Below are 16,980 nucleotides of genomic sequence, written 5' to 3' on the forward strand. Positions count from 1 at the left end.
AGAAAAGGCTGAGGCTTGGTGTTCTTGCCAACAGGCCCAGCGAAGGTCCATACACATAAGGGTAAGGATTTAGACCCTAAATTCTTAATCTCTATGTCTTACTACCTTCTTAATTTAAAAAGTTTAGTAAAGAAAATCATCCTGTGTTATTTTCGTGACAGCTAAACAGAAATGATAACCAACATATATAAGTGTATTTAATCATTCTGACTAAAAACCTAAGATAAAGAGTATTTCTGCTCTCTAGAAGACAGACATCTCTGTCATTCTCTGTACATACTTTATTCCAGATTTCAGTTTGAAAGCTTTGTATCTTCCTAATCAGAATGAGTACTTTTCATCAATAAGTAATATTCCACTACCATTTTTTCCATCAAACTTAACTATGTGTGTACGATACTATGTGTATACTTAACTATGTGTACTATACAAACACAGTAATACACGTATGGATTAGTTTTATAGTTTTTACAAGCAACATGACATTCTTTAACTACAATATCAAAATGGGAATAAATAAACATAGAAACTTCAGTAAAAACAAATTCAATTATAATTTACATCCAAGAACAAAGAGCTATATGGTAAGTAAAGCAACAGAAAATTAATTAGATGACATTATTCAAGGAGCTATTAAACTGCACACTAATTATAAAATCACCACATATTTTGAAAAGAGCCCTAATAACATAACTGATACATTACTGACAAAATGAAATAATTTTCAAATAAAAATAAAGGGGAGCAACAGCACAACAGAAGGAGAAAAGAATTCACCAAAATCCTAAATCTAAATTAAGCCAATCTGTGAATTCTAAGACACAGGAAGTGATTTACTAATGATCAACTTTAATGAAAAATGAGAGCATTTGTTACATATTTTAGAATTTTATAAATGCTTTAAACATAAGTAAGAATCTCAATAGCTTAATAACTAGAATAGATTGTTACATAGGTAGGAAAATTAGGAATAGCAAGTTTATAAAAAGGGTTCAAAGGAGAAAAAAGGTGTGTGGATACAAAGTACAAAAATGCAACTGGTTTGACTACTACAGTATATTATGTATATATGTATACATATGTATATTTAAAAAGGCTTACAAGAATTTGAAAATAACAATTTATTTAAAAATATTTTATCAATTTGCTAATTATGACTTGGCTGTGTTAAATCCTTATTCCAAATGGGATTACAGAACTACCAGCCTTCCAAGGCATTTAATCCACACCTCTATAATATAACAGCTTCAATGTTCTGAATATAGTTCTTCAAAAATGTTTCTGTAGTAGCATTCCTCCAGCTGAACAGGAGATGCTCTTACTAACTAAAGTTTATGATTACAGCTTGAAGGTTCCATAGCAACGGTAAAGTTTCATTTAATTTTGCCATTATATCTTTAAATTTTGCAAATCTGCTTTCTACTCTATGTGCCTACTTAATATAAAAATAGCAAGTTAAGAAAAACAACTGATGACCTAGATGTAATACCATGTTACCTCTTGTCTTTTAGGGCTTCCAGTTTTGCCATATCCCAACTTCAGAATCACAGGACATTTTATCTCCCATTAAAATGTAAGCTCATTATTTTTGTATCCCCAGGGCCTAGCACTGTGCCTAAAACATAGTCACTCGACCAAACACGGTATTCTGCAATTCATATACTGCTTTTCCAGAACCACAAAGAAACATTCACTACTGAGTAAATACAATGTAACTGATTAACTTACATCTTTTTCTGACCGATGTGGAAACATAGAAGACTGGCTGTAGTACATGTTTTCGTCATGGTAGTCACTGTCGACCCCCTCTACAAACTTCTTTCTTGAAGCACCAAACATGCTGTTTGTCACCTAAACAAAAATATTGCTTTTATCAAGAGTAATATTTTGGAAAATGTCAAGCTTTACGAAACTCCTATGTGGAAAACAGAAAATGAAGGAAAACAATACTAAGATAAACAGATCAACTAAGGGCTAATGGGTCATGTGAAAAAGTCATAAATCTAACTAACTATAAGGATGTCACATTAAATTTTTGCTTCAAGGCTCTAAAAGCAAGAGAAGAAATTTAATAAAGCCTATCATATGCAATAATTCCACTTACTTTAAAGAAATATATGCCAGTTATTCTTGAGAATTTGCAACCTCAAATAAAATTTTCCCACAGAAAATTTTAAAAATTAACTTTGGGTTTAATTATTTAAAATCTTCACACGTATCTATGATATCACTATGTCTTTTGTAAATGATCTGTTTTTCAGAGCATATCATCTTCACTGACAATCTAAGTTTATTGAGATACAGCACTTTTTGAGTCAACATATAATGGCAGACTAAAAACTTTATCTCAAGCTACAAGCATCCACCCATAACAGTGATGTTTATCATCTTGGTGTAAATTTATGATTTCTATTATGTAACCTGCTTATTCCTCTTTTGCTTTTCAATCTTTCCCACATCTGACACTAATAATTTTGAGCCCACACCAATGCAAATAATTACTAAATATATACTAATTTTTTTTAAGGCAATACTGGAAAATGGTCTTAATGCTTCTTTTATTTAGGCAATCTCTCCACCCAAGGTGAGGCTCAAACTCACGACCCTGTGATCAAAAATGCATGTTCTACTAATTCAGCCAGGGAGGCAGCCCATGCTAATTTTCTTCCTTAGGATAACCTCTTAATAAAGTTTCCAAAACTATCAACTGACTATGTTATTTATGGTCAATGTGTCTCCCAACAATGGCACTTTGTAGTCCAAAGTAAAGTGAAATGTCATGATGGAAGACATCTGTAAAGATTTGAATACATGGTGACTACATCTTTTCACAAAAATTTGGGGGGAAAACTCACACCAAATTTGACATCTGTCTTATACACTCATTGTGAAAAAGGGTATTTTCTTCAATTATCACTAAGAAACAAACAATTCCTTTTATTTCTCATTTCAAAATAAGACAGTGTAGTTACTACTGTTTACTGGTAGACATGGTAAACTGATAAGCTACAGTCTTTAATGACCAAATTTGACATGCAAGTTTGTTGAAAGCATCAGGCTATTTAATAACTGCTTTTATATCTTAAGGTCCCTGTTAAGTTCTTAAGAACAAATATTTAACCATTCATCCTTTTGAGGTCTGAGAGAAAATTTTTAAGTTAAATATCAGCAATGGTCTGATGACAGCTTAGACACTGTCTTGCTGTACGCTTTGGGGATATTAATCTCCTTAGGTCTGAAATACAGAAAGTTATTTTTAAAGTGTTTATTATTTTGTTAGAATATACTTAATCTTTTTTAGTAGTAGACTCCCTGGTAAATCCCATAAAAATCCTTCTGTAATTCTGAATGTAATTTCAGAGAGTAGAATCCTATATGCCTATCCACCAAACCCATAAGTATCCCTAAACAGGAAAAACAAGTGTTTTTTTTTTTAGGGAGTTTTATTGCAGAAAAGTTAACAGTGAAAAAAAGCACTTTAGTCTACAAATTAAGACTCTTCACAGATGAGATTTTAAAAGTTTATTTTGAAAAAGTTAAGAATACATTTAATTCTCTTTAAAGGAACATTATTACTGAATTCTAAGAAAGGATAAACATGGGGAAATGGCATGTTACCTAGAATATTCAGTAAAATTTCAAGAGAATCTCATGGTTACCTCTCATCAAATCATACACACATAAATCAACTCAATGCATACAAAGCAAACTCCTCGTTTGACAATTCTGGTATAACATTTATCATCAAAACCAATTATAGACTCCTAGAATTCCAAAATTAAAATTAAGTATATTGAATAAAAAATTTCGTACTAATATTGTATAAGAGGCTTCACTGTTTGAAAGTAAAACTAAACATAAGTAATGTCTCAAAGGAAGGCAGAAATGTTTGTTCATTAATGCAAGATTTTCCTACACTCACTGCTCTGTGTATGTCTGTGAGAGAGTGAGAGAGAGAGAGAGAGAACGAGAGGGAGAGAGGAAAGGAGGGAGGAGGGGAGAGAAGGAGAAAACACAAATATGCAGAATTTCATTTTTGTTTTGTGTGCTTCAACAAAGAAATTACATATCAGTGAAAATACTAATTATTCTTATGTGACTTCGGAAAAAAAAAAAAGTGTTAATATTCTATGCTCCAAATGCAACACAAGTCCAGGAATGGGTTCTAAGATGAAACAAAGAATTATCTGATCCAGGGCAAAAAAGGAAGAAAAAGGAAAACAGGAAAAAAGAAAAGGAAAGGAAGGAAAGAAAAAAGGAAAGGACAGAACAACATAGTAAGTTTCTTACAAAAGCTAGTTTATTCCATTTTTAAGGGCCCGTGCTTTATTCCACACAGAATGATGCAATGGGGTAAGAAAAGCATTTTAGACTAGCCATGAAAGATGAAACTATGAAGATAATAATCAGGCAGAGAAGTAAGGGAACCAACTAGGCAAAGACCTGTGGAAAGAGCATTCAACAGACAGGCAACATCAAGATCCTTAGTAGTGTGACTCAAGCAGTAGGAACTTAAGAGAGAATGGGAGAAACTGAAGGTGGTCCCAAATCATGTTGTGCCTTGCAGGCCCTAGGGAACTTTGGATTTTATTCTATGTGAGCTAGAAGTCAGAAGGGCTTGGGGATAGTTTCAGGAACAAAATTTGGCAGGTATCTTATTTTTTAACCACTGCAGTTATTCTATAACTAATGGACAAAAGAAGAAGCAAGAGTAAGGGAAAAGCAGCGGTGAGAAAGGACAGTAGCTTAGACTACAGTGGTAGTGGCAGAAGTGGTGAGACATGGTTAGAAAAGGATCTATTTTGAGAGAGACCTCACACTAATGGATGGATGAATGGATGATACCAAAGGGTAAGGCCTTCACATTATCTCCTAGAAGAGAATAAGTAGGAATCAAAGGAATCTAGAAATCAATTTTTATCAATTTCTAAGAGGATATATCAACAGTATATTGAAATCACTGGTAATACCAAATATAGTGAGGTCAACTTGGTAAACGAAAATTTTTTTAAAATTTCAAAAAAAATCATACTACATTTTACATTATATATACCATAGTATCTTTGGTATATGTAATTTGTCAGCTTTTTTCAAGCAAACATAGCAAGGGCTTACATCTATTTTGTTAACTGACACATCCTCTCTTGACTTTTATACCCGATGTTATAACAATGGAAGAGTAAAATGTGAGATTTTACCAAGAAAAAATATGATATGACATATGTATACACCAAAAGCAGTTTCTTAAGCTTTTTTTGAACACAGATCTAAAGCATTTAATAAAGACATTTTATCTTTCCTTTGATTCTACAAACTCTAATCAGAAAGCATACACATAGGCTAGCTTACACTAATCCTTTCTATCAGTCTAAACCCCCCAAATGCCACCCCTCAACCCCGCAAAAGACTTGGTCTCAAAATGAAGTAGTAGAGAGAGGGGGATTAAAGTGATAGGCAGAATGGAAGCACCAAGTTGGCTGGATTTTCCAGTATACTTCTTCATAATTTAATTTGGACTAGCAATGAATTCCTAAGGTACAGTACTTCAAGCTCAAATGCAGTAAATCAGAATAATCACCAAAAAGAATGTGCAAAACCCCAAACTTATGATGATCTAAACGAGTAACTTCAAAGATTAGTAAAGAGGCTCCAGGTGGGATGGATGACAAAGAACAAGGAAAGAAAAGCAAAGCCTGGAGCTTTATAGAAAGTCAGAGAAACAAAAGTAGGACACTTTATAAATGAAAACTTGAAAATATATGTGTATATATGTGTATATACATATATAGAAAAAAACACATATAAAAGGGTAAAAAATAGACTCATATCATATCCAAGGCAGGATGATATTTAATCTTACACATTATTTCCTTCAGCAAGGCCTCTGGAGAGGAACTTACTCTGAAATCATTTATTGTCTATACTGCTGGCAAATGCTGGCCCAGGCATGGAATCCTATTCCCAGGGACAGAAACACATCCATGGCAGAGTGGTCCTTTTCCTGATAGCAAACAAATGTAGGTTGGTTTCAAAATCTATCTCCAGGTGTAACTCAAGGTTCTAGCAGCAAATTTTAAAGTACCTCTAAACATTTCTACCTGAGAAATATAATTAATAAACTAAATCAGTTAATATTTAAAACTGATTTTCCAAGTTACTTTCTCTTGCTTTGTTCTGTACATCCAAGTTCTATCCTTTCTTCAAAATGGCTTTCACATCTGTTTTTGCCATTCTTCCTACCATCATCTTAGTTTAAGCTCTGAACTAGTTTGTTTTAGTCTCCTGACTGGTCTGCTTTCACATTTCAATGAACATACTAAGGAAATACTATATGAATTATGCCAAAAATGGTGATAATGTGGGGCACGTCAGCTCAGTCAGTTAAGCATCTGCTTTCACCTCAGGTCGTGGTCCCAGGGTCCTGGGATGGAGCCCCATGTTGGGGGGGGTCCTTGGGGAGCCCGCTTCTCCCTCTCCCCCTGCACCCCGCATGCTCTTTCTCTTTCTCAAATAAATAAATAAAATCTTTTTTTTTTAAAATATGGTAGTGAATACAAAAGCTGAATAAGTAACAGTTCCAAGTCTTGAACAACATCACAGTCTAGCTAAGAAACATATCTGCAAATAAACAATTACAATATGAAAATCTGCACAGGTACTTTAAGAACACAAATAAGGGAATATCTGTGTCTGAGGAAAACTGACTATAACATGGTATAAAAAAACTAATGTCTGAACAAAGACTTGATTAAAAAAGATGTAAAAAATTTAAAAGTTGAAGTACATGGGTGGGAGATGGAAGCAAACTTGTGGAATAAGTGACAGCATGCACAAGTTCTGAGAAATGAGAAAAAGCCCAAGTAACAAGACTAGGAAGTCTAGAAGAATGGTGATAGGTGATAAGGAAAAGTAGGCCTAGACTTCAATGCCAGATTAAGAGGGAAATAGTATAGGCAGGAAAAGCAGGTACAAAAATCTAGGTGATGAACTAAGTCAGACTTCCCTTGACTAACTAGTTATTATGGTGCCATGTTAATAACCACTACACTGACTCACTCTCTTATTCTCATCTCTTGTTAATTGCTCCTACCTAGAGGATACAGACGAAGATTTCTGAGATCTTAATGTGACTGTTTGGCAGTAATTATCTCAAAATCCCAAACAAAACTTATGCCTCAGCTTAATTTGAGTTACTCAGAGTTACTCCCTGCAAAATGCCATCTGTACCTTCTATGATCTTCAACAATTAAACCTTAAGCTGATTAGACTGACTTTAAATGTTTATTGACATTATCCATCTTTCCTAGCACTAGCATCTTCAATATCCTTCAAACAGATCTTTATTTATTAACCCAATTCTTATTCCCTTCAAATCGACTCTACCACATTAACCAAAGTGAGTTTTTAAAGTAAAAATGTAATTGTTGTAGTGCTACTGATTGAAATGCCTCAACACCTTCCTAAAATAATATTAAGGCTTATGAGGTTCTATGTAAATTATCTGACCTTAACTCTCTCCACAGGTCCCCTGTCACCACTAAACTGCTGCCACACCAACACAAGATCTTTCCCACCTCGGGGCTTTTGTATATGCTGCTACCTCTATTTAGAATGTTCTTTCTCCCACTTGAAACTTTCACACTAAGTTAGGGCTCCTGATTTACAGTCACTGAAAATGCTTTACCAAAACTACAATCATACAGTAACAAAAAATAAACTTTCATTGACCACTTACTATGTGCCAGGCAATATACCCTAAATTCTTCAAAATGTATTGATTTACATAATCCTTAAGTATTTATTTGTATACTCCTCATTTTCAGATGAGAAATGGGGAAGTTGGATAACACGCCTAAGGTCATATAGCTGATGTGCCCAAGGTTCCATTATCTGATAAATGACAGAGATGGGATATGAATCCACGCAATCTGCTACAGCTCCCCCTTTGTAACTACTATAGTATATTCTCACACATTCAACTAATAGTTTAATGTGTATGTTCTCCCTAAACTGTAAGCTTCACGAGGCAAAAAAGGAGTAAGGGTAAAAAAGGGAAGGGTGCTTATTTTGCAGTGAACAACAAATATACAGAATGTTACAATAAAATATGTGTGCAAGTCAAAACAATCTCTTTAACAGGAAAATGAAAATGAACTGACTAGAAGTACATGAAACAAAAGCCACTCACTACCAAACTATACCTATTTTAGAGAAAGTTCCATTAATTTTAGGATAAAATTATGCTTAAAAGAATACTATTACAACGATTAAAAAGTAATTAGTTTCCATATTCCAAATCAACTAATATTTTTAAGTACTTTCTAAATACAGTGAACAAAATTTAATCCTTCAAGGAATTAGGATTATAAAATCTCTAAGTTTCCTTATAAACCACTAATATAGATATTATAGCATTGAATGTGTAGAATACATCTATTAAATGAGTTCAAATAAGAACAAATACCTACTGGCAACAACTTCTTGTGGATTCTCTTCTCTAATGCAGCCAGGGGTTTTACGGTTAACACACTGATACATGTGCCCCACCATAAAATCAACTATTTCACAACTTTAAAGTATGAAGACTTTTTCTAGCAACAGAATTTGCTTCTAACTTGTATAATAAAGGATAAAACGTGCCAAATATAAGTCATATGGTGGTGCCCTGGAGGGGAGGTGAACAGACTGTCCTTTCTTACAGTTTCCCTAATGGAGATTTTTACTAACTCACTCTGATAGCTGAATAAAGAATTCGACTTCTTCCTTGCCTTTCCCTCTCAATTCCACATTCACTATCAGCAAACACTTCACATACACAAAAGTTCTCTGCTGTCTACAAAGTAAGCAGAAACTAATTAAAAATCACAATTACCATTAATATTTACCAGCTTTATCAAGATGCAATCAACCAACATTGAAACCAATCATGCAAAGCCATAATATCTGAAGATAATCTGGTATTTTTATTACTACCCATTACAGAGAAAAGTGGCAGGTCAAATCTCACTGAGATACTGCTCAAACTTTGTGAAACCAGAACATTCGTTTATCAAATATTATAGATGACAGCCTAGAAGTATTTATAACCCAAGGAATTTTTGTTTTAGAAGTATTTTTCGCTAACAGGATTCTAAGCTACCAACCCCATTTCACAACTACCATAAATAATCCTTACTTTACTTCATTCCTGCAAAACAATAAAAAAAAAAAATGGGCTTAAGTAAAGGAGGAAAGGATACATACACTGGAAAAAAAAAATCTAGCTTTTCAAAAAACAAAGAACTCAGTATCTGAATATCTTTAGAAAAACAACAAATGATCTTTCTCTTCTCATCTAAGAAACATATTTCTTATGAAGTCCCACCAGTTCCAGAATACTATATTTATAATATGGCAAATACATAATGAAGTTTATGAATCTGCTTATGGTGGATCTAAGAAAGTGAAGGTTTATATAAATTTTAGAGGTAGAATTTCTAAATTCATCAACTTGAACCAAGAGCATATAAGTAAATAAAAACAATTCACTTCACTTCACTTCAAACGCAGAATGCCCAATAAATGAATAATGAAAGCATTAATGAATACTGAAAAGGCAGTAAACAGGTAGAAGCACAGAGAACACATGTCTCTGGATTCAGCAAAAAACTAGGGGCTTATATGAACATATCCATAATCATTATTTTGCCAGGTAAATATTCTGGCACAGAGTTCTTTGCAGGGATTACAGAGATATTTTATAAGAGGTCTCATTCAACAACAAGAAGACCAAAGTAGCACATATTCAAGAAAAAAATGGAGAGGGCAAGCAAAGAAGAAAAAAATAACACATCACTCTTCTTAATTCAAAAACCATCTACTAAAATCTGTTGTCTGAAGCTGCTTAACTCAGATATTCCCCCAAACCATGCACACCATCTCTTAAAATGCACCCCAAAATCAACAAATTCTCTAAAAAGTGTTACTAAGAGTCTGAAAATGCCCCATCAGTTTGACTTTGATCTAGGGAGAATATGTTCTGTATGCCTCAACTTGAAGAAACAGATTTTGTGATTTTCCAGAATCTTAACATCACCTGTATCGATATGCCTTATACAGATTCAAAACTGAGCCACCAACATATATGCTTTAAAAAATACAATATCCTAAAACAAAACTCTAATAACTCAAAATGTGCTACTCCACAGAAAAAAATACACAATTATATACCAACTAAAGAACCAACTATAATTGGTATGCCTTATGGGCACTAAGTTACTAGAGTTGAGTAATCACATAATAGTTCATAAAAATTAAAAAAACAGTACTTCATCCTTAAATATTAGAATATAAATCTATCATGTACAAGTAAAAGGACATACAACAATAGAAGATCTGCATGTTTAGGATACAAAACAAATCCTGTAAGCATAAGGGAAACTCTTAAATGAGAATGAATATAGTATCTTAAACCAATCTTAAACCTTAAGAGAAAGGATCCGTCTAATAAAGGGGAAGGGAGAAAGGGAAATCCAGAAGAAACTGGATGTAGGGTCTGCTTTGTCAAGGGACTATGTATTTCTACAAGGCTCTTAGTAAATTTAAAACAAAAACAACAAAACAAAATAAGCAATTCTAGAATTTAAGGGAAGAACAAAGGGGGTAAATTGCTGAGGATTCTCTATTTTTAGGACCTAAAGTGCCAAACAGTCAGCGTTCCAATCTCTTTGAGTGTGACACACTTTCTCTGAAGAAATGTTAGCAACCATAGGCTGTATTAAGTCTCCTTTCCCCCGATATAATTTTGAATGTCTTGTTATGTGCAAACGACTGTAGAAATCATTTGAATAAGAATTATACAGGATCAGTCTGGGAGAATGAAAGAAACCATTTCTGAAGACTTTCTGAGAAGCAAGAGCCGAAAAGAACAGTATTAATTAGTAAGCAAAGTAGTACAGACCTAGGGCTACATTGCTACAAAATTATTTTAAATAACCATATATTAAGATGGAAAAATCTGTAATGTTAGATCATGACTTCCAGTACAAACCAGACAAAGAGAAAAATGCCTGGAGTGTTAGAATTTCACACACACACACACACACACACACACACACACACTCTGGTGACCTTATTAATCCAACAAATCTTTGCTGAACTTCTGTAGCAGACATAATGCCTTCACTGCTCCTGCATTCATTTTTGTTAATCTCAAACCCCAAGATGGTAGAAATGTTCCAGTCTTCCTGTCTAGACCTCAAAGAAAAAGACACTTGAAGTTTCTATTCCTGCAGATTTTAAAAATACAGCCATTTGCCTAAAATCTTGAGAAACAGAAGAACAGCATGTCTAAAGCTAGTGGATGGAAACTAAAATTTGCCCCATTCTGAGATCAAGTTACATGTAGCAAAATTTTAAGTCCATGAATTTACACCTTCCCCAACATTTTTTCTTAGCTTCTTTTCTGAAAACAAATTTTCTGGTCCTGCCACACACTGTGGAAAAATATGAAGTTGGTTAAAAAAAAAAACAAACAAACAAACTAATAACCTTCCTTTGTATTATCATATTAATGGCTTATTCAGTTTAAGGGTTTCTGTTTCACATCTAATAAAAAAGTAAAATTATTTCTTAGGACACTAGACTCTTCTATTTAATAATTTATGATAGTTATATGACAAAGACATTGTATTTTTAAGCTAACAAAATGACTCACTGGTAAATGGCCCAACATCCACCCTCAAAATACTGATGACAGTACCATTTCCCCCCCACCCACATACTTACCTGTGCAACTTCTTTCAACATTTGCTACTCTGGGGATTGGAAAGCTCAGAGCTGGAGGCTGAAGTGAAGAAGGAAAGGTTGGAGGGTGAGCCATGACACCAGCCCCACATTAGGAGCTCCCCTGAGATACTACAGCAGGGTTGACACCATAGCTCTGAAGTTCAAACTCCAGCAAACGATAAGAAAGGAGTCCAACCAGAACATGATAAACGATGGGATTCTTCTGCTCTTTGAAAAATAAGGAAATCATGCTATAAAGATCTGAACATCCAGTTTCAACATTATGACTCCCTGTTCACATCTTCATTATTCCCAACCCCAGAATCATCTCTCAGACTGATTGAAAGCATGAATCAAAAAAAAAAGGATGGGGGCAAAGTTTTCTATAAACTTGAACAGTTTTTCAGAAAATGAAAGGATAGGGCTTACCTGGCGATCATGAAACCATCTAAGACAGTATGTTAAAATACTTTGCCTATCCACTCCTTGTATACTTTTTCTTGTTCTCCTAAGCACTCGACATTAAATCTTAGACTCTCTTATATATTAACACCATCAACCAGCAGAATGACAGCTAAACTACATGGATGTATTTAAATTCTTAAAAGTGGACCAGTGAACTTTTTGAAAACCAGGGATACCTTCTGCTGTAAGTATATTCCTTGGGAGGAAATGACTGAGATCATTCCATCCTAAAACAGCAGGGTACACATTCTTTTCAAGAGCACATGGAACATTCTCCAGAATAGATTACATACATTAGGCCACAAAACAAGTCTCAATAAATTCAAAAAAACAGAATTTCTTAAACATGTTCCACTCTGATAAAAACAAATTAAGGACCCCCTCAATTAAAACAACTTGAAACAAACTAAATGATAAAGAGAAAAATGTAAAGACTTTTAAAGAAATCAACCTAAACCCAGGACTTAAATGTGATTTATTCACTTTTATAAAAATGTGAATCTTTGTTGTATAATATAAGTGAATTACTGATTCAGAGAAAACCAGATCCTATTATGAACACTAGGGCTAATAAAAATAGATGCTTAAGTTATTTAAAGATAACGTCTATTCAATAACAAATATTACTAAAGGTAGCAAATACTCTGAAATTGTAAACTAAATATAGCGGAGTATCAGAAAAATGTTATATGAAGCAGCTAAAAATGCAAAGTATTCCTTTAGCAAGGGAACACAGGACCTTTAAAATATTTCTAAACATCTTGCCATATAAATTAATTCAATAAACATTCAGTAGGCATCTACTATGTGTTAGATAATCACTTTTCTACTCTTACATACTTTACCCACTTGATGTCAGAAATAAAAGAACATTACAGATCAAAGGGAACAGAGGTGAAAACACAAAAGCATTAATTCATTTACCCTTATCTTAAATCTCCTACCATTTCCCTTTCTCTTACTGTCTTCCTGCCACACTGCTTTCCCACTTCTATTCCAGGCCTTTGCACTTCTTTCCTCCAGGAATGCTATTCCCCTAGATATGTATCTGGGCTTCTTATCCCACCCAGCTTCTGTTACAGCAGTCATCTCAGTGAGGACTACCCTTCTTTTCTATTGAAAATTATGCTACCATTTTCCCCAACTCCTTAGACACTTTCTCCTTTTTCAATTGTTCCTCCACAATATTATCAACATATAATTTATAGTGTATTTTATTTATTCTGTTTAGTTAATTTTATTTATTTCTATGCTCTAACATATCAGCTCCATAAAAACAAAAATTTTGTCTCTTTGTCTCCTTAGGACCTGGAACACTCACTGCCTTACACAGTAGGCCCATAACATGAATGTGTACTCATTCTACTGCCATTACTTGAGTGTTATTTGACACAAACTGACCAATGAATTGCTTACAGCACAGGGTAAAAATTTTATGACACAACAGTTATTTTTAAAACTAATGGAATTATGTTGAAAGTTAATATTAAACTTTACATTTCTGAAACATATGAATAAAATTGTTTTATGCCTTTTCTGACAACCACTGACAACAGACAACCACTTCCAAAATACCTAGAAGACTGCCAAAAACCTTCAGTGGTTAGAATGCTATGAGAAGTAGCAGATAAGAACTGGGATATTAAAAAATGTTTTTTCCATTTCCTTAATTTTTTTTTCCAAGTTAGACTGCCTTTTTAAAAAAAGCTGTTTTGAGAGCATTTCAGACGTGTGGTTTAATACAAAGAGACAAGACATGTCTCTTTTGTATCACAAAATCCCACTAGCAGAATTATACTACTTAGAGCCACTGGGTTGCACTGTAGTCCATGGGAATACGTACTCCTTGGGAGTTAGCCAAACAGTGCGCTGCCTGAATAGTCTAATACAGTGAGCCTGCTACAACTAAGCACGAGTAAGTACTGTTCAAAGCACTGTGTAGGTCTATGTATGTGTATACATGCATGTGTACATGTTACACAGGTACATATATACATATGCACATATATATAAAACCTCACTTAATCACAACAAAACCTCTGCAAGATGATTACTTCTACCTCAAATTGAGGCATGGAAGAGTAGAGTCTACAGGTTCCAGACAGATCAAAGATGTTTTCCTATCACAGTTATCATGGAGAATACCCAGCCCTTGTGCCTCCAGTAAGATACCAGAAAAAACCCAAGTGGATAGGCTCTGAATCTTGGTACTTAGCCAAAGTGCAGGTAAAGGGTGAGGCATAGACCTGAAAATTGAAAGATAAAAACATGTTTTAACTGTAAGTTCAATCCTCCTCTTTCTTTCCTTAACATGCTTACAGAATGCTACCACTGAAAAATATTAAGAACCACCTCTCTGTCCTCTCCTTGAAACTAAGTATTTTCTGTGAAAAACTGAAATTGCTCAAGAGAAATGAACTTCACACACTATCAAAAGGAGGTACTTAGCCAACAGAAAGACTAATTTAATTACATGGTAATAAGCTCTGACCCCAAACACTGTCACCATGTTTTAAAAACGTTTTATTTAGAAATTATTTTAGACTTGAGAAATAGTACCAAGTTTCCATATGCTCCACTTTCCCCTAGTGGCAACATCTTATATCACCATAGTACAAGTACCAAAACTAAGAAATTAGCTGTTAACTAAACAACTTTATACAGATTTCATCAGTTTTTCCATGAATGTCTTTTTTATTTTTTTTATTCCAGGATCCACATTACTTTTAGTTTTATGTTTCCTCAGTCTTCTCCAACCTGGGACTTTACCTGTGTTTCCTTGCCTTTGACAACATGATGTCATTAGTTATACTGATGCAACTATACCATAGTGTCCTGCCATGTGAATGGGTCTTATGTTTTCTCATGACTAGAGAGAGGTTATACACTTTGAAAGCTACTTCACTACAGAGGTAATATGTCCTTCTCAAGTGCATTCTATATGATGGACATATCCAGGAGTACATATCATCATAGTATGTTTTATTACAGGTGATATTAGCCTCGATCTTCATTAAGCTGGTACATCCACTGGTTTTTTCCACTACAAACTCCAATTTTCCCATTAAAACAATTAATGCTTTGAAATATGTTCTTTGAGAGCATGCAAATATTTGTTTGACCTTAAAGTTTTGCGTACTATTACAGGAGTCATCCATGGATACTGCTTGCAGCATCAATTACTATGATGCTCTAAGGATGATTTGCTATTTTCATCCTTCTATACTGTATTTGTTAACTGAAATGCTTCTGTAAGAATTTTATAAAGATCTCACTTTTAAATATGAAGAGTGCCAAAGACTTTAACAAAGACTCCAAAGTAATATAGGTAGAAACTGAAGTATAATATCTCAAAATTGTTACTCTAACAATCATTCTTTCAAGCTTATTACATTGCCTAGAGAAAAAGAGGTTTAAAATTTCATATGTCCCGGGGCGCCTGGGTGGCTCAGTGGGTTAAAGCTTCTGCCTTCGGCTCGGGTCATGATCTCAGGGTCCTGGATCGAGCCCTGCATCCGGCTCTCTGCTCAAGCAGGGGGCTTGCTTCCTCCTCTCTCTCTCTCTCTCTCTCTCTCTGCCTGCCTCTCTGCCTACTTGTGATCTCTGTCAAATAAATAAATAAAAATTAAGAAAAAAAAATTCATATGTCCCAAGCAATCTCTCTTGACATTTCTGGCCCTAAATAAGAAAGATCTTCATTTTCTTTTTATTCTTGAAAAAATATCCCCCCCCCTTTTTTTAGCATTATGTACTATGCTGTCTAATTTACTGAGCCAGGTTAAACATAAAAAAGATGATCTAGTATTTTATGTTACAGGACACATATTTTACAGGAATACTAGTAAAATTACTACCTCAGCTGAGAAGATAAATGACTACTGTATTTACAGGTCTATTAGATTCTAGAAAACCTTGGGAAAGGAATTCAAGGGAAATCATGTAATTGTTTGCTTTAGGTTAAAGAGAATCACAGCTATGAAGACTACATATATGAACTGTAATATATTCGCTGACCTGTACTCTTTTATGTGTCTTTCCAAATGACTAAGTGTTAAGAAGTCTAATAATATTTCTGTGTATTACACACCACACAGCATTTTACGCAACAGTAAGTATTCAAGCATTAACTGAATATTGACACAAAAGCTTGTTCTCTTTATCAGAAATGATTTCTCATCTATCTTCTCAACTAAAATATAATTTTTTAAAAAATGAATTATGATTTGTACTTCCAACGAAGATGGAGTAGTAGGAGCAACTTTCCCTCCTGCCTCACCTGAAACAACTGTAAGAAAGGACACAATACATGAACCAACAGTTTTCAGACATAGGACATAAGGCAGTTCAAGACAGTAAGCCCTAAGAGAGAGAGAATTGATGCAAGCCCTGCAAGTGCCCTTGCTTACACACTAGGGGAGTTTCTGGGCTGCACTGCAGGGAGAGGAAGCCCTGGTGGAACCCAGAAATCTCTGCGAATTGAGGAAGTGGAGATCTAGGTAGGCTAAGGCAGCTAGAGTAAAAAGTCTAGAACACCAGACAGAAGAGCGCTGCAAAGAGAAAGAGTTACGGAGATCTGAACAATGTCCCTCTTGAGTCTTCAGCTAAGTACTGATCCACATATGCACAAAGCAAAGCACCAGGGATGCCTAGGTGGCTCAGTCAGTTAATCATCTGCCTTCCACTCAGGTCATGATCCCAGGGTCCTGGGATGGAGTTCCACATCGGGCTCCTTGCTCAGCAAGGAACTTG

At 34.5% G+C, this 16,980-nt stretch overlaps 1 protein-coding gene across 9 annotated transcripts in view; it reads right to left on the reverse strand.

Moving 5' to 3' along the window:
* Nucleotides 1–16,980, reverse strand: part of CNOT2 (CCR4-NOT transcription complex subunit 2) — a 122,919-nt gene that overhangs the window by 44,177 nt on the left and 61,762 nt on the right. For 4 of the 9 annotated variants that reach the window (XM_032347041.1, XM_032347046.1, XM_032347040.1 and 1 more), the window contains one exon: nucleotides 1,729–1,851. In XM_032347041.1, coding sequence (XP_032202932.1) covers nucleotides 1,729–1,851 — 123 coding nt within the window. Of the gene's footprint in view, nucleotides 1–1,728; nucleotides 1,852–5,900; nucleotides 6,002–11,766; nucleotides 11,825–16,980 lie in introns of those variants that run through there. The other 5 variants (XM_032347043.1, XM_032347042.1, XM_032347044.1 and 2 more) reach the window with 4 other exon arrangements.

The sequence above is a fragment of the Mustela erminea genome, chromosome 6, assembly GCF_009829155.1.
Source record: "Mustela erminea isolate mMusErm1 chromosome 6, mMusErm1.Pri, whole genome shotgun sequence".
NCBI lineage: Eukaryota > Metazoa > Chordata > Mammalia > Carnivora > Mustelidae > Mustela > Mustela erminea.